The following is a 22,940-nucleotide window of genomic DNA, read 5'->3' as shown; positions in this document are numbered from 1 at the left end:
TGAATTGGCATCTTTATCATTTTAGAATGTGTCTCTTTATGTATGTTGATACTTTGTCTTAAATTCTTCTTCCTGTGTTTTTTAATAGTTCTAGGCATTTTGTGATTAGTATTTAGATGGTGTAGCCTTTTCTATTCTTACATGGTTAGTCCATATGTGTCTTTGTCTGATTGTGTGTTTTTGTAAGTAACATACAGTTGTCTTGCTTTTTAAAAATAAAATCTGCCAAATATTATTATTTGCTACATTTCTATTTAATGTAATTATTAATATAGTTGGGTTTAATTTACATTCTTGTTACCTGCCTTCTTTAGGCATCAGTTTTGGTCACTTTTGAATCCCTTCTACTTTATTGTTTACAAATTTGAGAATTTTTCTCCTGTTTCTTATCTTTTTAAACCATACTTTCTTTTTTGTTTGTTTAAGTGATTACTCAAGATAGGGTATCAGCAAACTATGGCCTATGTACCAAATTCAGTCAGCTGCCTAGTTTTTATTACAGTATTCATTGTCTGTGACTGCTTTTTTGGTATGCTGGTAGAGCTAAGTAACTGCAAAAAAGACTGTACAGTTCCCAAAATCTAAAATATTTATTATCAGGCCTTCTACACAAAAGTTTGTAAATCCCTGCTCTAGAGCAACTTTGTTTAATAGAGATATAATGTGAACCACATACATAACTAATTCTTCTGGTCTTCCATTGTAAAAAGAAAAAAGAAGCAAGTAAACATACACTAATTACACCAGCATCCAAAATATTACCATTATAATCATTATTGAAATAGTTTACACTATTCATATTGTTTCTAAAATCTGATATCTCTCTTACCGTAATGATGTCACTCCATCCAGACTACCTGTATTTCAAGTGCTTGAGTCATTTTATTACAGCTGTAAAAATTATAGGTTGCTATGGCTTGTATCTAGGTGTCCCTCAAAAGCTTCACGTGGTCATAGGTGGGATTTTTCAGAGGTGCCTGGATCCTGGGGTGTGTAATGCTGGAATCAAGGATGTGATGCTGGAATCAAGGATGTGATACTGGAATCGACTCATGGTGTGGTGCTAGGATTAAGGGTTCCCCACCCTGGGGAAAGTGCTGTTTATCCTAACTTTGGGTGTCAGGTATTTTGTCTCAGCAACATGACAAGTAACTAAGATGTAGGATATACATTTAATCTTACACAGTCTACCTTGATTTAATATACTATTCCACAAATAGTGTAAGACCTTTATAAAAATATACTGCCATATGCTTGCCCATCCTTTGTCATACTGTTATATATTTTGCTTTTACCAGTGTAATAAATTTTATAATTCCTTATTATTATTGCTATAAAGAATCAGTTGTCTTGCAAAGAAATTAAGAAAGGATGAAGAAAAGTTTTAAATACACAAGTATATACAGTTATTAGAATTCATAACTTCAATATATGAATTTATATTTTCCATCATTTCCCTTCAGTGTGAAGAAATTTGTAATATTCTTTCCTTTTGTCCATCTGAAAATACCTATTTCACTTTTATTTTTCATTGAGTAGGAAGAGCAGAATCTATATTTCATTTCTGAATTTTTAAGAAATACTTTAATATGATCCATAACACTGCCAGAGAAATAAAAATATTCAAATTGCAAAGATAATACAGAGAGCTCCTGTGTACCCTTAATCCAGATTCTCACAGTGAAAACATTTCACATAACCATAGTATAATTTTCAAAGCCATAAAATTGACATTGGTTTTCTCACTGTCAAGTACAGACCTTATTCAGATATCGCCAGTATTTTACATTTACTTGTATATATATTCCTGAGGAATTTTACTGTATTGTCTAAAGCAACTACCATTATCACCTTATAGAATTGTTCCATGACCACAAAGAAATATCTCTTGTTGCTGTGTAATGACGACCTTTCTCCAGCTGTAAACACTAAAAAGCACTGGTTTCTTCTCCATCTCTGTAACTGTGTCATGTTGAGCATGTCATACAAACCTCCACTTTTTCAACATAGTACTGAAAGTCCTAGTGAGAGCAAGTGGGTAAGAGAGGGAAAAAAGGTGCCCAAACTGAAAAGAAGTCCAGGTGCTGCTGTTTAGATCACATGGTCTTATATGTAGAAAAAAATCAAACACCAAAAATTATTAAAACCAATAAATGAATTTAGCAAAGTTATAGGATATAAAATCAACGTACAGAAATCATTAACACACCTATATGCCAATAGCCAACTCTCTGAAATAGAAATCATTGAAATTGAAAGGAGGAACAGGATAGAGTGCACTTACTCTCTTTTGTCTGGAACTAGATACCCATGCTTCTGTTTTGAATGCATTATTAGGTACAGAAATTCCTCTTTCACAGCATCGAGAGTATTGTGCCCATTTTCTTGGCAGTGTTTCTCCTGGTAGCAGTTGTCACTGATCCCATCTGCTGTCATACTCAAATCTTGAGTGTCTGTCAAGGCTCCTGTGTTGAAGGTTTGGTCCCCAGCTGGTGGCACTATTGGGAGGTATTCGGGAAGCGGGGACTCCTGGGGTTAAGCTAGGTCAGTTGGACAAGCCCTGACCTTTCTTCCTTTCAGGTTGATTCTCAGGTATTCTGTCACGCTAATGGGAAACTAACACAGAAAATCGGTCCTGAGTAGTGATGTTGTTGCTGAAACTAGACCTGAAGTGTGAGGAAAGGAAGCCTTCAGGATTTGTTTGCAGGTCTTTGTAAAAGTGTGAAGTGGGCCAGAGAAAGCCTAAAATGCTGTCCTCAGAGCTTACTGGGCAGTTATGGTGGGGGTTCAGAAGATAGGACCAAAGGGCCAGGGGTATGGTTCAGCGGCTTAAGTGCTTGCCTGGCAAGCCTGAGGTCATGAGTTCGATTCCTGGTACCAAAAAAAAAAAAAAAAAATGCCAGAAAATAGGACCAGATGGTGTTAGAAATTGAGACAGCAAAGCCTATGCTGATGGAGTTTTAGATGGAAGCAAGGACTCTATGGAGCACTGGACTACAGGCCATCCTTGTCCTGTTGCAAAAGATTTAACTGCTCTCTGTCTCCATACCCTGAGACTTAATGGGAGGCCAAGTTAATGGTGGCAGACTAGTTTACCAACTGGAGGAAACATTAAGGCAGACAGCATTCAGGCAACAGCCTGTGTAATTCTTGATGTTTTTAGCCAAATTTACTTGAGAATCACGAACAATTCAGGAGAACAACTTAGGAAACTTGTAGTTTGGCCACAAAAACCAGGGATGATGGTACATGCCTGTCAATTATCATAGGAATACAGGCACCTCATTCTCGGGGCCAGTTCACACTAGAGAGATAGGGCTGAGTAGTCCCACATAATGGCTGAGGCAGGAGGATGGCCATGAGTTTGAGACCAGCCAAGGTGACATAGTACAAGGCTATCCTGAACTACATGAGAACCTAAACTACATAATGAGCCGCTCCCTCCAAGAGAAGGCGTTCCCAAGGAGTGTGCAGTTGCTAGAGATTAGTGCTATTAAAAAGATGCCAAGTAATCTACATTGGGACAGAAGACATCTTGAGAGTATCTCAGGGCTCAGCAAGACCCCATCCATCGTCAGGTCAAAAGTGTGAGTATAATGTTATTTTGGCTTTTTTTTTTCTTTAAAATGAAAAACAAAATTTATATGTATATACAAGGATAGCTGGGATAGATGTACTGCTGATGTCTGTGGTTTACTGAAAGGAACAGTCAGTGCTTAAAATTTTCTTTTGATCAGTTTTGCATGCTTGTATCTGGTAATCAGAATGACTGATTTGAAGACAATAGGCAGTAGAAGAACCATTGTTGAACTCGTACCATCTTGTATGGTGAAGCTCTGCATCATTTCCAATGTTTTTTTTATTACTTGCTACTGTTTTTGATTGATCAATCTTACATTCTTACATCTGGTGGACTGAGCAAGTTCTTTGAAGATAACTGTGTAATGTAGCAACCACTGTAAATTCCAGTCATTTTGTTTTGAGGTCATGTTTTTGTTGTTTTTGTGTTGTTTTGTCTTCATTGTTGTTTTGTTGGGTTTTCCTTCTCTTTAAAATAAAAAAATTCCACTCCATGACTTTTCCTTTGAGGACAGAGTCCCAGGGCACTCTGCCCACCCAGAACTTCCTCGTTTATCATCTCACTGGGACTTGTTTCAGCAAGTGAGTAAGGTTCTCAGTAGCCATGGTACTGGTATCATGCCTCACTGGTAAGGCACTCAGTAGCCATGGCAGCCTTGCTTCAAGTAGGACTTGGTATTGCTTATGCTGGCAGCAGATCCTCTTAGCCAGGTGAGCTGGTTTTTGGGGTACATAGAATCCAAGCTACAGTGTCATGGAGGCTTTCCCCAAGATGTGTCTTGCCTTGGTCCTATATGTCCTTTTATTTCTTATTCCAACTTTTTGGAATGGGAATGTTTACCCAGTACCTTTTTACTTTTTTTTTTTAGGTGGTGGGGGAGCCTCACTTTGAGGCCCAGGCTGGCAACTCACTGCAATCCTCCTGTCTCAGCCCTGGGATTATAGGAGTATGCTATTGTACCCAGTTGCCATGATATTTTTGAAGTATGTAACTTTCTTCTTGATTTTTGCAGGGGCTCACAGCTGCATTTGCCTCTTGAGTAATGATGAACTGTTGAGACTTTACAGACTCTTTGGAAATGGATTAAATGCATTTTACTTTGAGGGACATAAACCAATGGGCCAGTCATAGAATGCTATGTTTTGAATCTTGAATGTCCTCCAAAAGGCCCATGTGTTCAAGGTTTGCTCCTCAGCCCATGATGCAACTAGAACCTTTCAGAGGTGGAGCCTGTGGGAGGGGTTAGGTCCCTAGAGACATTTCCTTGAAGGGATCTTGGGCCTCATTCCCTTCTTGCCTCTGGGTCATCATAAGGTGAGCATCTTCCTTTGCCGTGCACACCTGAAATGATGTACTAAGCCCAAAGGCAACAGGGCCAAGTGATCATGGTCTGAAATCTCTGAAACTGGGCCAAAATGAACCTTTCCTTCTCCTGTTGATTTTTAGATATTTTGTCACAGTAACGAAAGCTAACATGGGGTCTTTCTGCTTGCTTTCAGGATTTGCTTTTAATTTGGTTTTCTAGGGAATGTTGTCTTTTAGTGTGCTGAGTTTATTGTGCTTTTGAAGCACCTTTCATTTTTAAAATTACTCTTTTATCTTGCTGTTGGGATATACTGTCAGATCTCTAATTGTCCAATAAGGTATTAAACCTACCCAGTTAATTTTTCATTTTCTATGTTGTATTTTTCAGTTCCAGAAGTATACTTCTCATCTTTCTGCTGTGAAACTAATTATGTTGAGCTTTTCCTTTAAATCCTTGGAGATAATTATGTAGACGTTGCCTAATTGTTGCTTGGTAATTCTATCTGGGACTTCTCTAAGTTCTATTCTTTTTCTCCTGATTATGGTTCATATTTTTATGTATTCTACATGTAGTAAAGTATTATTGTTTGCTGAACACTGCAAGGGCTATGTTCAATGGACTCCAGGTTTTACTGTATTTCTTCAGTTTTCTACCAGTTAATTTGTTGGTGGTCGAACTTAATCATGTCATGATTTTTAAGACTTTGGTTTAGAGTTAAATACAATCTTATATTGTGGACTTTATAAAGTCTGGGTTGTTTTCCTTTCCTTATGTATTATGATAGCTTTTTTAGCTTTCCTTGTTTTGTTTGTTTCTTCAAGACAAGGTCTTGCAGTGTAGCGCTAGCTGGCCCTAACTCACATTCCTGTGGCCTTCCTCTCCCAAGTACCAGGACTTATTTTCTGGTGCCTCATATATATGTTGTTATATCTTCATATACTTCGCCTGTTTTGTATTTATTTCAGCTTTGAGGGCAGGTCTAGGTCTGGTAACCATTACTTGTGGCCAGAGTAGAAGTGGTATTGATATTTTCCATAGTTCCCCAGTTGGTTCTAATGTGCATTAAAGGTTATTCTGCTTTAATGACGGGTTTCTTTACAGCAGTACTATTGGCATTTGGGGCTGGTTTATTACTCATTGTGCAGTGGCTGTCCTGTGTGCTGTAAGGTGCTCAGGACTTATCCACTAGATGCCAGTAGTCTCTCCTCCCAGATGTGATAACACAAAATGTTTCCAGAAATGGTTAAATGGCTTGGGTGGAGCAAACTCAACCCAGGTTGAGAGCCCGTACTCTAGCAGAAGAGATTATCGCTTTGCCTTAAACCTCTGCTACTCAATGCATGGTGTAGCATAGAATCTCAGCCCCATCTCCCATCTGAGATCTGCATTTTAACAAGGTTCAAATGATCTATAAGCTTTTTCACATTTGACCAGGGCCCAGCAACACTCACTCTGAGTTTAGGTAGTGTTTTTTTGTTTTGTTTTTTATCAGAACTGTTTGACTCTACTAATTTAGTGAAAAAGCAGCTACAGAAAATATGTACAGATGTGGCTGTGTTCCAATAAAACTTTATTTACAAAAGATGCATGTTATTAGACTGTCTTTCCCCCCTCAGACCTCTCAATGGACTAAAGATAACAGATGGTTAAATTCTTTTACATGTACCTTCCCACTGAATTTCAGTGGTTGCTGCTAAAAGACAAGTTATATGGATTAAGTAGCGGATGATTCTTGAAATATCAGTAGGTGATATTTCTATTAAGTAGGTGATGATATCTTTACTTCCACAAATAAGTTACATGTAAATGCTGCTAAACTTACCAGTGGTTCTCCGTCTTTATGTATGATTTGATGGCACAGTTCTCTTACTCTGTGTGAAAATGATTTATGGGTATACTGGAATATTTATTCATTTATTTTGCCTCTAGTGAATAAAGCTTATAGAACTTTAGGAAAATTACATTTGTGTGACTTTCTTAACTCTCAGACAGTAGAGACTAGTTACTTGACTCTCAAATAATTTATTTCTTTTTAATAGGAAAGCTAAAGAGCCTTCAAAATATCTCTCATTTGTTTTGTGTGTCTTATGCCCTTCTAAAACTTTGTAATCTAAAATTGACTCTTGTCGGGGAATAGTGTGTCTGAAGAGTCACAGTTTAAAGGCTGATTTTTTGCTGTTGTCTGAATAGGGATGGTATTGCACCAGATGTTTCTGGAAGAAACTAACAATGAAGATTTACTTTCTTTTGTAATAGTCCTTTTTTAATTACTTGCTAAGTGGTACACAAGAGAAGGCATGTCAGAATCACAAAAGTGAAGCAGGAACAAAACAACTCGTGACTCAACCAGGGAAGCAAAAAGGAGAAAGGTCACTCTTCAGTCTTTGGCCAACAGAAATAACAGTGAAAACACTGCAGCAGCTCATGAAGCCCACACTGACGTAACCAGTCAATTTGTTTTCAATTTGTTTTACATTAGTATCTATTCAGTCCATAGTGGTTAGTCTGAGCCTATACAGCTCTCCAAGAGACTTGTTTTTTTTTTTCTGGTACTGGGAATTGAACTCACGACCTTGCGCTTGCCAGGCAGGCACTGTGCCGCTGAGCTAAAGCCCCAGCCCCTTCTCCAAGAGGCTTGACACAATACCACTGGTGAGGTTTTCCCTGGCAGTATACAAGGCATGAGTGAAAAATATGGTACATGTGAAAATATTAATTAAAGTAAAAGATACATTGGCATTAATCTCCCTCAAAATACTCCCTCTCACTTCAAACACACTTGTCCCATCATGCTTGTCACACTCTGAAGCAGTTGTAGAAGTCTTATTTCTATCTTCAGCCATGCTGTAATGGCTGCCTTCATGTCCTGCATGAATTTAAACATTTGTATTTCATGGTACTTTGGACTCTGGGGAAGAGCTAGAATTCACATGATACCGTGAGGAAGATGGACAGCACTGCACAGCAAGATTCACTGTATTTTTTATCATACCTGTTGAAGCTAGGAAAGAGGACTTCTGGAACTGCTACAGAATGTGGGAAGAATGATGGGCTAAGGGTATTCAAAGGAAGGGGAGTGGGGTATTTATGGCAGTGTATCTTTCATTATAATTGCTTTTTAAAAAATATTTCATCATTCATCATATATTTTGATCACACCTTGTATAGCATCGATTTTGATCCCTCCTTATCCTTTACTCAATACAAAGCAGAGTCATTTCTGAGTTGTCATTATGTGCAAAAGGTTAATAGTACTTATATAATGATCAAAAGCTTTCTAATCATGGCTGTCTTACCCCCCTGAGACTTAGCCTTTTATAATCTTGCCAAGAGAATTCAGTTTTCATATTCTATTCTGTTTTTAGATTATAAATTTACATGGCTGAAAAGAACCAACCAAATGAGCCAGATCTGTTTGTTAAATTTTGTTTAGCATTCTTAACAGTACAGAAAATAGTTCAGTAACTCAAACCTAACAAACTGTGTTTTTTTCCATAGGGAAGCACAAGAAGGCGACAGAAATACCATGAGTCTTCAGAACTTCTGAATGAAGTAAACAGTTTCCCCCTCAAATCTAGCTATACATACTTCCCACAGTCACTTTATGAACCCTATCAAGATTTTACCAGTCCAGATAAGATCACCAAGTCGCAGTCTCCACCTTGGTATGTGTACACTTCCACAACTGGTATGGAACTCGCAGACTTACAAAGTTCTGCAGGATTTTGGTCTACAATTTCCCAGTTTACTCTGACTGAAGAGACAAAGGCAGATGTATACTTCTACAGCTCCATCATATTTTTGCTTCTGATACTGGTATGTCTTGCTCTATATTTTCTTTGAAAGTATCAAATAAAATTCTTCTGGTAGTTTTTGAAGTTTCCAGCTCTTCATAGAAATGTTATGTACTTATTTCAGGGTTTCCTTCCAGACATTTTCAAGGTAATTGGCTTTAAAAAAGAAAATATATTTTAACAAAGTTTGTGAGCACTCTAAAAATTTTTCTTTACACTAGAAACAGTGTCACTATAATTTGGAACATACTTTTCTGAAGTTTCAGGTCAAGTAGGAAATTTAGAAAAGCAGTTAAATGTCTTTGATCAAACAGACAATTTAAAAATTCAAATCATACTGATGAGAATAATTTGTCTTAGAGGAACTTATGTTCTCACTACTTTGTTTAAATACAGATAATACATGTTTCAAAAAGTTTTAAATAAACCAATCTGTATAGATTATCTTTTAAACCACGTCACTAAGTTCCAGACGCATTTTATGAAGTGTGATCAGTAATTTGCTTACCTTACTACAGTATGGACATTCACCAAATATGACGTTAAAACTCTGTCTACTGGTGGGGAGTCCTCTCAGCCACTGAAGGGTTTAAGCAGCAGCAGCATCAGTACCAGTAAAATCACAGACACTCCAAAAACCATTTCCTGTCTTTTTTACTGCATTATATTTTTATTCCAGATTTACTTTCCTACACGTATTTTGTGAGAGTAATGGATATATTTTCTGAGCCAATGCCAGGTTATTATTATGTTGAATAATGAAGAGAAATGAACCTGGAATTCGAAGTATAAACCACTAAACTAAAAGCAAATTAAGAAAATAACAGCAATTGTATTTTCTTTACCCCCTAAACAGACATATACCAAGACATACAAATTTCTGGGTTCATATACCATCCCTAAGTCCACTACACAGCAAGAACTCCTCCAATAAAATATACCTTATGGCTTTTGTAAAGTTAGGTCTTTTCTGGTCTTAATCACCAACATGAGATTAATTCTCAGTTCACTGGTTACAAGCAGAAGGCAGTTTTTAAATATTAATACACATTATTACAAAAGAAAGCAAATTACCTCAGAGTTCTGCAATTCGCTAAGGTCTTTTGTGATTTTATATAAAGTAACCTGATACCTATCTTCAGTTCTGCAATGCTGAAGTACACAGAGCATTAAGCTGCCATCATTAATCACAAAGGGCAAGAGGTGACTAAGGAAGACTGAAAACTGAGAAACTCTAACATGGCAACGTGTTTTATAATCACATCAGCTCTGCCCTACGATGTGCGCTACACAGAGCACGTGATCAAAACCAGCAGTGAAAGCAAACTTCACGTATAGTAACTAAATAAAAGCGCTGCCTAAGAGCGCTGTGAAATGTTCAGATCAGAAAAGTACTCTGAATATCAGGAGTAGGTGACTGCATTTACTCTGTACTTACCTATAGTCTAAAGAGTCAGAGATGCTACCTACGTGCTCAGTCCTTTGCCCTGCACCATCTGCCACCACCCCAGCTGGATGACTCTACAGTTTGCACTGTAGTTACACAAGACATTTATGGAAAGATCCGGTGTATCATAACTTTGTGTGGTCTGCAACAAGGCAGTCCCGTGTACAGTCTGGGTGCTCTTGGACATTTCTTCACTAGTTAGTAACGGTAAAGAAGAAATGAAGCACACAAGCTTCTACAGTACTGGTAAAAGGAGTTCACTGTAAATGAGGGAGTAAACGGATCTGAAGTTCTATGTATTTCAAATATGCATACTTCCATGTTTTAGCTGAAAATGGCCCTAAGTTTTTTTTTAATTTTACTGTTACCTCATATAAGCACATTTGATGAAAAGGCTGTCCACACTGGGGATTATTGCACACTTGATCAGGAATGGCGCCATCAAGCTGATAGGCATAACAAATTCCACAATCCATAGTAAGATCCTTCAAAACAAAAATGTTTATAAGCATATTTCTTTAAAATGTAGATCAGGAAGAACAAAAGATACAGACCAGTGGTGGGAAAGCTATGGCATGTGTGTTGTTTTTCTCTTAAGACGAAAGGTGTTAATGTATAAAGTGTTTTTTTTAAAACTAAAAACCTCAGTATTCAGGTTTAATTGCAGGGTTGGCATGTTGTAATAAATAAGTGGGTTGTGGGTTGCAGTTTGAGCACCTGACTCTAAAAGGTTGGCTATGACTGACATAAACAATATTAAATTTTTATAAATGTAGTTTTTATAAAAGTACCTATTGCTATATTGTAGAAAATATAATTATACCACTATTCAACACCTAGAAAACTACTCATCAGAATGTTTGCTTTTTCACTCAAATATACACAGATATATACATAAATATACTAAATTTCATTTTTGGCTGGCAACATTTTGGGGCATTGGTGTTTTGTCCATATACATAAATGTCGTGGCCATGTAGTATGTACAGATAGGAACTGAAAATAAGGTAGGGATTACAAAACTTCAAAACTGTGCAACCTTAGCAACTCTGTCAAAAATCAGTTGCACTTTTATTATCTTTGCAATAATAGTTTCTATTCATTTTTGAAAAGCTGTACGTCCTCCTTCACAAACACTTACATCAAGCTAATTAGAACTTTATTTCAGTCATCCATAATAGACGGTACAGAAAATCCAAACATTTAATTAGCTACTTGGTTATTAATAAGTATGTCATTAATCACTTTGTTGTTCAAAACCATGAAAAAGGTACACTTAAAAACGTCAGTCAGAGGGTAACAAGATCTCTGACGAAACCATCCCTTGCAGTTCAGAGGGCTGTGCTACAACATTCCTCCAATTCCCTTCTTTTCCAGCCTTACTCTTCTGAGAGAAGCATTTACATTTCACTATGCGAAGTACCAAAGTGCTGACAAAACTTACAGATTTTTCCAAGACAGTACGAGCTGGAAAATCAATTTCTAGAACATCTTTCAAATTTTGTAATAGACTATATTCTGGATCCCTGAAAAAATAAGAAAAAAAATTCTGTTACATTTTGTAAAATCATCGAAAAGTAACAATTATATTGCCAAGGTACCTACCATAAATGCATATTTCTGCTCAGCTTAAATCCCAAGGGTTTTACAACTTCATATATTAAAAAGAAAAAAAAAAGTTTAAAGTTAGCATTTTTTTTTATCTCATTCTGTAAAGGAACATTTGGTATGTAATCTGTTTCTTAATTAGTTGATTTGAAAATCTAAATCAAATGTTAAAACTATACAGCTGAGTGAGACATTTTACCTACCAATATTTAACAACAATTGACAAGGATTTTATGAATAATAATACCTACTAATATTTAACAACAATTGACAAGGATTTTATGATTCTATTAAAAATATTAGTTCTGAGATCTTGTACCATGGTCAGCTCCAAGAAAGCAGCATTCGGGAAGCATAGTAGGATGCCTAGGGTCTACCTCTATGTTTATGGAGGCATTATTCCCTAGAATGAAAGAAAATTAATTTTTTTTATTTTAAAGAATAATAACACAAGAAAAATAGCAAAATAACAACAACATAGACAAAAATAAAAAAAGCAAACACAAGAATGATACAGGGTTTTAAAACAAAATGACAAAAATTAACATTAGTTGTTATATTACATACTTTTATCTTCAACGAAGTTGCTCAGATTAACAGATGTGAGGATGCCTTACATTTTTCACAAGTGGAAGAGTCATCAAACAAGCCAAAGAGAAAAAAAGGAACGTTGTCTAGCTGCCAGTTTTATTGTTTGCCCAAGACTGATTGAACCAAATGTTTTATAAATACCTTTTGTGAAGGGAACTATATCAGCATAACAAAAGAATTTTGAAATTATGATTATCACTAAAGATTCAGGGTTCTAAAAAGCAAAGAAAGTTAAGGAATTAATAAGATTAAGTTGGGATTCTGGTCATTGCTATTACAGTAAAGTTTAAATAAAAATGTCCTATAATGATGAAGACTCAATATAAAAAAATTTAAGAAGAAATAATGACTGGCTGGATAGGTGGTGCATGCCTGTAATCCTAGCTGTTTTGGACAATGAGGGAGGGCAAGTGCGAGGAGGACAGACTGGACAAATGAAGAAGACTGTCTGAAATAAAGAGCGGGAATGTACCTCCATGGGAGAGTGTTTGCCAAGAGTGCACCAGCCCTTTGTTCAATCTTTATTACCGCTACTAAAAAAAATTTAAAAGTGTAGTAACGATCTAACCTATTTTCATGGCTTTCTTAAAAAAACAAATAGGTCAGATGTAAAGACTACAGTAAATGGTAAAAATAAACATTTAAACTTTATGAAAATTTATAAAAACACAAGTTCTTTCGCTGTATATGAAGCTTTCCCTTGAAAATTGTTCATTTACTAATACAAACAGTCTGTTTTGCAGAATCTAAAAAAAGCTATTCCTGTTTTTCAATTCTTCACTGGATTCAAAGTTGTAATTGTACAGGGCTATAGTACAAATTTCAAAAACTGTATTATTTTGAGAAGGTACTTAGTATAACTAAGATCAATTAGCTCTTTACTTTTATGGGGAAAATGTCCTGATAACTCCTATATGTTGTTAAATATGCCTCTGCTGAAGTTATTGAAGATAATATAAAATATTATAAACATAAACAGAATTATTACAAATCTGGCAAAAATTTATCAGTGTATATCCATTCAATGAAAATATAATAAAATTCAAAAATACAACCTCATTTGTTCATATATTCTTTGCTATAATCATATATATCTTTCAGCCCTTAGCCATGTCATCTATTACTAATGCCTTTAGAAAGTACTTTCACTTAATTGATGGCTACATTAATTAATCTTTCAATTAATTGGTTCAAAATTTGGTCCTAATGTGGTAAATCAATGCCTGAAAGAGAGTGGGGGAGTAATGGTAAATATAAGGACAAATAACAACTAGACAGTTTATGTTGGATAAGAAATATAATGAAAAGTATATTTTAAGGCTAATTATAGTATTTTAATGAGGCCATGAAAATAATAAATTACATTTCTTTGTTGAAAATATTTTCAATCTTAATATCTACTTGTTCACAAATGTATCATAATTTGATTAATTATTCCAAATTAAATATTAGACATTTCCAAACTTAAAAAATAACAATACTGGGCTGGGGATATAGCTCAGCGTCACAAGCGCCTGCCTGGCAAGCGCAAGGTCCTGAGTTCGATTCCCAGTACCCAAAAATATAAAAATACTACTTTTAGCACATATAACTCTCCCTCCCCAATTACAGTAATGTATTATGCCTTGGTAAAAAAGTACAAAAATTGTTCACTAATTTAGGTATGACCTATATCGAACTTCAAAACGTCTTTCAGAATATAAGCCTTTGAAAACATACCTATTTATAGAGGAAAGAGCTAAAGGGGTAGCTTAAAACCACACACAGTACTTAAGGTGGACACAAATACAGTTTAAAAGACCTAAAATTTTGACGAAGATTAAACTGACTTTGTTTTGGTTGCTTGTAATAGAGACACATATCATTTCACGGTCAAGACAATATAACATTACAGGAATATTTATCACCGTACCTTAATTTCACATATTTATCATGAAGGAAGTACAATACTGAAAATATATTCAGTTCTTGAGCTGTTTACTCTTTAATGGCATGGTCTACTTCAGATTCTTTTATCCTCTGTATTTTTGTCGAAGTATTCTGAGATCTTGTAGCAATTTGCCTGTTTCACACATGCAGACTTCATTCATTCTGATTCTTTGTTCTGACGTAACATACATTTTGAATAACCTGCTCCATGCCAGCACCTCAGTGCCAGTTAAATGCTAAGTAAATACTCTGAACGTTGTTATGTCCACTGTCTCCTCACCTTTTACAATGAAACACTCGTGCTTGTCCTTTCACCTGATTTATTTACATTTAAGTATGCCTTATAAATCATAATTTAATCCCACAGTTTTAAAGGCTGACTCCATACCAAGATTTTAATTGTCTAAGATTTTAATTGTCATCTTTAGATTTACTTTTGTAATACAAAATAAAAGTAAACATCTGAAAACAAAACCTGTAATCCTCTTCCCTACCTAACGCAATTCTGCGTGCTGTGGCACTGCGCGTAGGTTTCTGCGGCTCGAGCACCCAGGTCTTCTCATCGATTTCATCCATGACGTCCCAGAACGCCTTCAGGGCTGCCAGTGCTGCCAGGAACTGACGGTGAATGGCAACTAGGGAGCTCTGGAGGGACAAGAGAGAGGGAGGGGCATGGCACTCTACTAACGCAGATAATGTTTCATTCAAAATACACTTAATGCAGAAATTTCAACAAGCTTCATTTCACCAGAAAGTAAACTCCAATAAACTAGACTCCACTTTCCCTGCTTCACATAACTTCACCTTTATTGGCATTAATGTACTTTTTATTGTCACTGGACTTTACACCTTAAAACCATATTTTATTATGATTTTTATACTTTATGGACTTGTAATATTTACATATCACTCATATGTATGTATACTTTTACTAAGTATACCATACATCTAATGCATTCAGAACAGGGCCTGTAATTTTAGTGTGAACATAATTTCATTTTTTGTTACAAAATGAAGTTAAATACAACAGTATTTAAATATAACTTGATTAAACTATCTTTAAACATTGTTAGGAAATAACCTTGCATAATTAGACAAAAAGTAGGATAAGGTTTAATATATTTTTTAAGAATTCAAACAAATTATGACTTTTTCCATGTTCACCTTTCAGTCAATTTCCAAATTCACTGTTTCAGATGATCTTTTATAGGAGTTAAATGGACTGAGTAAAGCCATTACTTTCTTTAAAAAACAATTTATATTTTTACTTTTAAACAGTATGAAGTTTCTCATAAAACAATGTTATGTTTACAAGATACAACTGTGACTACCTCTGATAGAAAAAGTATTAGTAAGATCAATTTTAAAAGAATTAAGGGCTTTAGACACTTAAATAAGTGACACACACAGAGTCACAAAATTAACTGACGTAACACAACAGTCACACTTCTACAAGATTCAGGCAGTCCAGCTTGTAAGAATATAGAAAGACATCCTCTCCAAATTTTAATGACTAATATCTTATTTCATTTTTGTAATAAATTTTGGGATTAGGTATATATAGTAATTTCTAAAAATGGAATTCATTTTATAAGATTAGACCTACAGAAGAAACAGTTTTATCTTCAACTTAAAATACTCAATTTGAAACCATATTCAATAAACTGGTTGAAGCAGTGAAGAAAGCTACAGCCTTCATTTGTAACACATCAAATAAGATTAAATAAGCAAATACACTGTGAAGGTATGTCTTCACACAATTTATTACAATGACTATGAACAATGTGTCCACTGTTATGCTCTACACTGGACACTGATGATGTTAAAATACAAGACAGAATAAAGTACACTGGTGAGACCACAGACTCAGGTCATGTCTGAAGTCCCATTCCCACTGTACCACTTAAGGCCAGCTTTGTATCTTTCTCATCAAGTTCCATAATCTCACTTAGCTTTAGTTTTATCTGCTGGCTAGCTTTCTGTCACGGTAATGAAGTAACTGAGATAATTAACTTAAAAAGAGAAAAGGGTTATTTTGGTGCATGGTTTTGGAGCTTCCACTCCAATATTAGGAAGACCCACTGCTTTGGGCCTCTGATGAGGTTGCCAGATGACGACAGGGAGTCTAAGGTGAAGTAAACTGCTCACCTCATAGCCAGGAACCAAAGAGAGTGAGGAAGAGGCCAGAGCCCCACAGTTCCCTTCTCGGGTATGGCCCCAGTGACCTAAGCTTCAACCAGCAGGCCACCCTCCTTAAGGTTCTCCCACCTCCCCGCAGTTCCACCCTGACAACCGAGCCTTTCCATGCACTGGCTCTGGGGGACACTTAAAACTACAGCACTTCTGTAATACGGAATGTTAATCCTCACAAAATTTCAGAAGATGTCAATAACATGCTAACTGGTTAGCATACTGTAAATGTTTGAAATTTTGTAGTCATTTTTGTAAGAGATACAGTCTTTGACCTAGAGGTATTCACAGCTTAATAAAGGAAATAGCAGATATGAACATATCAGTACCAAATTAGCAAAGGACTGATACTTTTAATACGTACATGATTACCGATAAAATCAACTATAAAAACTGAGATAAATATATATTAATAGAAAAATGGAGGATAAAGAATAGTCTAAAAACAAAATACAATCTAGTAAAAATAGCCTCATAAATTTAAACCGTTATTTCTCTAATTGTAGAGCTTCCAGGTAAGAAAAGGAAATTTAAAAAGTCTCAGGGTTACAGGGTGGTGGCGAAGATGAAGTACTGGACAGGGAGTCTGCACTCTGCAGCACAGCTTCTCCTTCAACAGCAGCCCGGTCTCACGCACAGCCCCTCTCCTACAGCATCCCTACTGCCAGCTACCGTCTCACTCCAGGAATCTCACTGAGGAGGCGGGCAATATGCAGACCCTAAGGACCTTGATCCATGCCCTTGACACATTCAAAAGTAATCAGCAGTAGTGTACTTCCAAGTCTCCTCCAATGCCTGCTCCATTTTCTCACTGATGCCTAGTTAAGTGACTTAAAAAAAAAAAAAAATTATGACAATTTTTATTTCCTTTTTATTTATGTCCTAAACGTTTTTATAATCATAAAAAACCTTTGCAGAAATAGAAATGCTGTATTAGCCATCCTTTCATTTCATATGTACACAGCAGAGTGAAACCTGTATTAAAGTTATTTCGATAAAATCAATATTTCAAACATGTGCCAGGGCTATGTTGGGTTCTCTGACACAAAGATAAAACCACCCAGCTTATAAGAAGTCACAGTCCTAATCTGAGGAGTAACAAAGTGTTTGATTTTAACGAATACATACTCAGCCTAAGCTTAAATGCTGCATTTACAAACGTGTGTATGCAGTAGATAATTTTTAAAGTGATTCATAGCCCTAAAAGTCAAGAATTCTAAATACTGTACAACTGCTTGAAAACCCACAAACTAGGTAATAGAGTCCACTTAAAATACCTATAATCCCTTTTAAACTGTCAGTTACTATAATATGCTCCCATTTATTTCTAACTCCATTTATAAACAGATTTAATCAAGTTATATAAATACACATCTATTAAACATAATGCATACTTATGATTTACTATAAAATTTCTTTTTGATCAAAAGTTTCATATCAAACAGGCTTTATATGAGAATCAGAATATTCAGATCACATTATATACTTCATATGCATTTCAGGGAAATGCATGACATGACTACTATTATTTTCTAAAATACAGAGCAAAAACTTCAGCCTCCCAAAATGGATGTTTTGAAATAGGTTTAAAACCACCAATTTCTAACAGGAATAGTAAACTAATTATATAGCTTAAATATAGTGAAGATCTAAAAATTATACTCAGAATATTTCAACTGAATTCACTGACAAAAGGAAAATACCACGTTTTGTACATACATATCTGTACAATAACATGATTAAAGGAAGTATCATTTTAAAAGATATGACAAAAAAATTGGGGAAAGACAATAAAAAGGAAAAACTCAAACAAGCTAAACAATGAATATACACGTAAGACTTCCCTAACACGATAAATTCTCTAATAGAGAAGTATTCCTGACCTAAGACAATGCTTCTCACCTAGAACGTTACTATGGTGGAAGGAGGATGGCAGGTAACATCTTATCTTTAGGGTGCTCCTCAAGGAGGGAGGGTGGAAGGCAGAGGGAGGGAGAACGAATATGAACATGAAACAAGGTAAGAAGAAATAGCAGTCCAGTGCACACTATCTCACCTGCCCCAAAAGGTCTTCAGCGAAGGTCCATGTTGAAGGCACACCAGGCACACTAGGTATTCTTTAAATATCTGTCTTACAATGTGGGAAAGGACTGTAGGGAAAAAAAAAGGTGGAGCCTAACAAGGGAAACTGGAAAACAACCTCAATACCATTACATGTGCAAGGAGCACAAAAGCCAAGTGCAACAGGAAGATATCCCCTGGTAAAAAGTCTAATCTTCCTGTAGTAAAAAGCAAAGGTCACAATAATTGTTAGAGGAAAACTAGACCTCTCCAAATGATTTGAAAATAGCAGGCATTCACTTATTAAGAAATTGACCCAATACTAGGTTCACTGAAGTTTCTTAGTGAAATTCTCTGCAACTACATCAGTTATATGGGTGGTTTGTATATGGACGTGTCTATGAAAAATCCCTGCGTTGATCACTAAATTTTTATTGTATTTTAAAAAGAAGTACAATAGAAATAAAAGAGTTTCAAATCAGGCTAATAGGGGAATAACAATAATTAATACATTGCACACTGTTACATTCATAGTAGTAACTCAGGAGTACAAGATACAGACATGAAATAATGTCGAGACATTAGCACAAATCTTTCAATGAACCAAGACAAACTAGTTGTATAACTATCCTGTGTGTGTGTGTGTGTGTGTGTGTGTGTGTATATAATTTTTTTCCCTTTTCTCTTCCTTTCCCTTTTCCCCCATCAGTTTCTCTTTTAAGCTGAAAATGTAAATAAGATTGAAAATACGTGAATTGGGAAGAAATTGTTCAAAAGAGAAAGTGATTACTGAAATTTTATGACCATATGCAAATAAAATGTTTTCTGAATAAATCATCTATTCAGTATGATAACAATCACATTTAAACCCTGAAATCATGAACCATTAGAAAGTTAATATGGTGGATTAACACCTGGTGGTCAACTGGTAACACCCAGCTGAACTGAACCAGCATGGTGCTGGGTGTGGGAGGCCCACCTGAGGACTGTTGCCAGCAGCGTAAGAGGCAGATCTGGTGAAGACAAAAGGGAGAGGCTGTGGGGAGCTATTGGTTTTCTTTCAGGAGCTTGTCATGGTGGCTTTTCTGGTGAACGTGGCTGTTCTCTTTGTCAAAGGAGCTTGGGACCTTACTGTCACTGAGAATGGGTGGAATATTCCCCAATTTTTATAGAAGGCATGCATGAATCAAGAATTCCACAGGTTGGTTATTTTGTTCATATTTAATAAAACAAAGCAGCAGACAACTAAATATCATTATTCTAAAACCTTAGAAACGTGTCCCATTTTCTAACCACTGCTTACGAACCATAACCTAATGGAAGGCAGATTTTATTTTTAGCTACATGCTGAGAGAATATACCTTTACTGAAAGATATTAATGAGCTGGTTTGTAGAGTCATCATCTACTGATGAATTATTTGTACGTTTAGAGCTCAGATCTTCAAAAGACACTAGGCAATGTTAAGAAATAGCTTTCACTTTACAAAGTAGGTTAAGTACAGCTCAGAACTTAGTGCCTACTGCCCAGTTACTTATGAAGAAATCACAGAGAATTTTTCGTGTTGTGATGACATGAGAAGCTAACAGCAACTGTGAAGATGACAATTTTCTAGGGTCAAGAATATCATCTGAAAGAAGCCCAATGCAGTTTTTGATTTACAAATTGACTTTCAAGAAGGCCTGTCAAGTTCAACTGCTTAGGAAGTCATACATAGTGGCATAGGTTTTGTTGTTCAAGCTTAAAAACCTACTCTTGGAATAACCAAAAGAGCAAACAGGATTTTTGGGAGATTAGAGGGTACCACACAGGGTCTCACTAAATTGCTCACGCTGGCCTTGGCTCTGTGATCCTTCTGCCTCAGCCTCCAGAATAGCTGGGATTACAGGCGGGTACTACTGTGCCTGGCAGGGGTTTTTTTTTTCAGAAGATACATTTTCAAGCCTTAAGTATGACTGGTATATCTGAACCATTGTCTTACACCATCTTTATTGCATCTAACAATGTAACTTCTGCGAGCTTGATCCCCCCTCAAAAAGCGAAGCCTGAGACAGCTTGCGTGGAGACAGTTGATTTGAAAGCAAATTTAGGGAATGGGAATGGAGACTGCCAAGGGTGAAACGGATTAGGGCAAGCCAAAGTAAGGGTGTATGTTCAAACTGTCATTGTGGTCCATGATGGCTTTAAGAGAGGCTGTACAGGAAGCCCCTCACAATTCTTGTCCAAAAAATGGAATCCAAGGGCACTTATTTACTGGTTTCCAATCCCTCTGCTCAAGATGCCCAAAGGGGGATTAATTCTCTCACATGTCTAGGTTTGGTTACATACATATATGCCTAGTCGTTCCCACCAATGTCTTTGGGTGGGTGGGTGGGTGGGTGTGTGTGTGTGTGTGATGTGTGTGAGACAGAGACAAGAAAGTCAGAGTCAGACGGACAGACAGACAGAGATACTAACCTATGAGGGCAAAGGTAAGTGAAAGAAAGCTGAGGTGAGATGTTTTGTCAGGTTACACCACTATGAAGCTGACTGAAACAATGTGTTTTTAAAAGTGTTCAATTATCCAGTTAAGTATATTTTGAAAACTTCACAAGAAATCAGTTTACACAGTTTTAATAGTAAAATGATAATCATTTAAGTAACAAGAATATATGGCCATACAAAACACTGCCCATGTTGGGTTGTATTACTGAGCTTTAGTTCTTCATTTATGTTGATTGCCAGTACATTATCAGATACATGATTTGCAAATATTTTCTCCTAGCCGGTAGCATTCCTTTTCATCCTCCTAATTGTTTCCTAGAACAGAAATTTTTTATTTTAATCATGTTCAATTACCAATTTGTTCTTTTTTATGGATCTTGTGTTTGCTGTCATATTAAGAAATCTCTGCCTAACCTAAAGCTACAAACACTTTCTCCCATGTTTCTTCCAGAAGTTTTAGGTTTTAAATTAGGCGCATGATTCATCAGCAGGTAAAATTTTTATGTCCTTAAAATTTATCTTCTTGGCTCACTGATACCCAACTATAAGGCTACCATTGAAACGACTGTCCTTAGATTAGACTATTATTGTACTTCTGTTAAAAACAATTGTATGTATTTGTATGAGTCTACTTCTGAGTAATGTATCTGATGATCTACCACTGTAATAATATGACATTATCTTAATAATGGTAGGTTTATAAGTCTTTAGATCAAGTGGCATCAGTCTTCCAATTTTGTTTTCAGAGTTATTTTAACTATTTCATCTAGGTCCTTTGCTTTCTCATATGAATTTTAAGATAAATGTCAATGTTTAAAATAACTTTGTTAAAAATCTATAATTTGGAGAGAACTGAATTCCTAACAATATTAAATCTTCCATAAACATGGTATTTCTCCATTAATTTAAGTATTCAGCCAGAAATATGGAGGCATTTCAAGAGAGAAGATATGGAATGATAGAGAAGCACATGAAAAGATGTTTAACACCACTGAGCATAAAGCAAATTAAAGTCACATCCGATACCACTGGACACCTATTATAGTAACTAAAAGGAAATTTTTAAAAAGTGATGTATACCAAATATTAGAAAGGTAGCTAAACATGAAGTCTGAAACACTACTGTTAAAAAAATGTAAAACATCGCAACCAACACTGAAAAGGAGTTTGGCAGTGCCTTAAAGGTTAAAGATATACCTCCTATATGATCCAGTCGTGCTGCTCCAACCTAAGCATTTACCAAACAGAACTGAAAATGTCTACATAATGAAATAAGACCACTGAAAAACTGTTCACAGCAGCTTTACTTGTAATAGCCAAATGCTGAAAACAGTCCACATGCCTATCAACAGATGAAGAGAAGGTATCTACAAATAATCAGAAATAAGAAGTGAACCGTACTATATGCTACAACACGGATAAGCCTAAAAGTAATGATACTGAGGACAGAAGACTGTACAGAATTATACAAGACTGAGTATACAGAATTGTAAGAAAATGCAAATAAATGTACAGTGACAGGAACTATTTCAGTGTTGCCATGGGACCAGCAGAGACAGCAGAGACAGGAGGGAGGGACTACAAAGAGGAAGGATGGATATGACAGAAATGTTTATTATTTTGATTATGGAAATGATTTCATAGGTAAATATTGGTCAAAACTCACAAAACTGTATACTTTAAATATGTTAGGTAATTACAGCTTAATAAAGTTTTAAAAATCTCACTGATTTCTAACAGTGGTAGATCTACATGGCAGTAGCTTCTTTGTAACAGTCTCTCAACAACTAGGAACTTAAAAACAAACATAAAACAGCTACAGCAGGGACATAGGCATAAAAGCAACAGTTTACACACCACTTAGGAATAAAACGTTATTGTGTGTGTGTGTGTGTGTGTGTGTGTGGGTGTATGTGGTGCGTATCAGAGAAGGATGGAGATATATATATGA

General features: G+C 35.9%; 2 protein-coding genes across 3 annotated transcripts in view; one reads left to right on the top strand and one right to left on the bottom strand.

The window, feature by feature from the left end:
- Vrk2 (vaccinia related kinase 2) overlaps positions 1-8,760 on the top strand; it is a gene marked incomplete at its 5' end in the record, with an annotated part of 90,680 nt that extends 81,920 nt beyond the window's left edge. Inside the window, 1 exon segment of the mRNA XM_013514668.1 lies at positions 8,385-8,760. Within this exon segment, the coding sequence (XP_013370122.1) occupies positions 8,385-8,729 (345 nt within the window). The 3' untranslated portion in view covers positions 8,730-8,760.
- The window catches only part of Fancl (Fanconi anemia, complementation group L), a 55,536-nt gene continuing 41,340 nt past the window's right edge, over positions 8,745-22,940 (bottom strand). For both annotated transcript variants that reach the window (XM_005385759.2, XM_013514669.1), the window contains exons 8-14: positions 14,750-14,900; positions 12,055-12,138; positions 11,733-11,778; positions 11,572-11,653; positions 10,496-10,612; positions 9,189-9,260; positions 8,745-8,836 (exon numbers count right to left, since the gene is read on the bottom strand). In XM_005385759.2, coding sequence (XP_005385816.1) covers positions 8,801-8,836; positions 9,189-9,260; positions 10,496-10,612; positions 11,572-11,653; positions 11,733-11,778; positions 12,055-12,138; positions 14,750-14,900 — 588 coding nt within the window. In that variant the 3' untranslated portion in view covers positions 8,745-8,800. The remainder of the gene's footprint in view (positions 8,837-9,188; positions 9,261-10,495; positions 10,613-11,571; positions 11,654-11,732; positions 11,779-12,054; positions 12,139-14,749; positions 14,901-22,940) is intronic.

This window comes from Chinchilla lanigera, unplaced genomic scaffold (assembly GCF_000276665.1).
Source record: "Chinchilla lanigera isolate Chin_1 unplaced genomic scaffold, ChiLan1.0 scaffold00023, whole genome shotgun sequence".
NCBI classification, from domain to species: Eukaryota; Metazoa; Chordata; class Mammalia; order Rodentia; family Chinchillidae; genus Chinchilla; species Chinchilla lanigera.
Note: the sequence above shows the minus strand (reverse complement) of the source record. Positions and strands in the feature narration are given on the sequence as shown.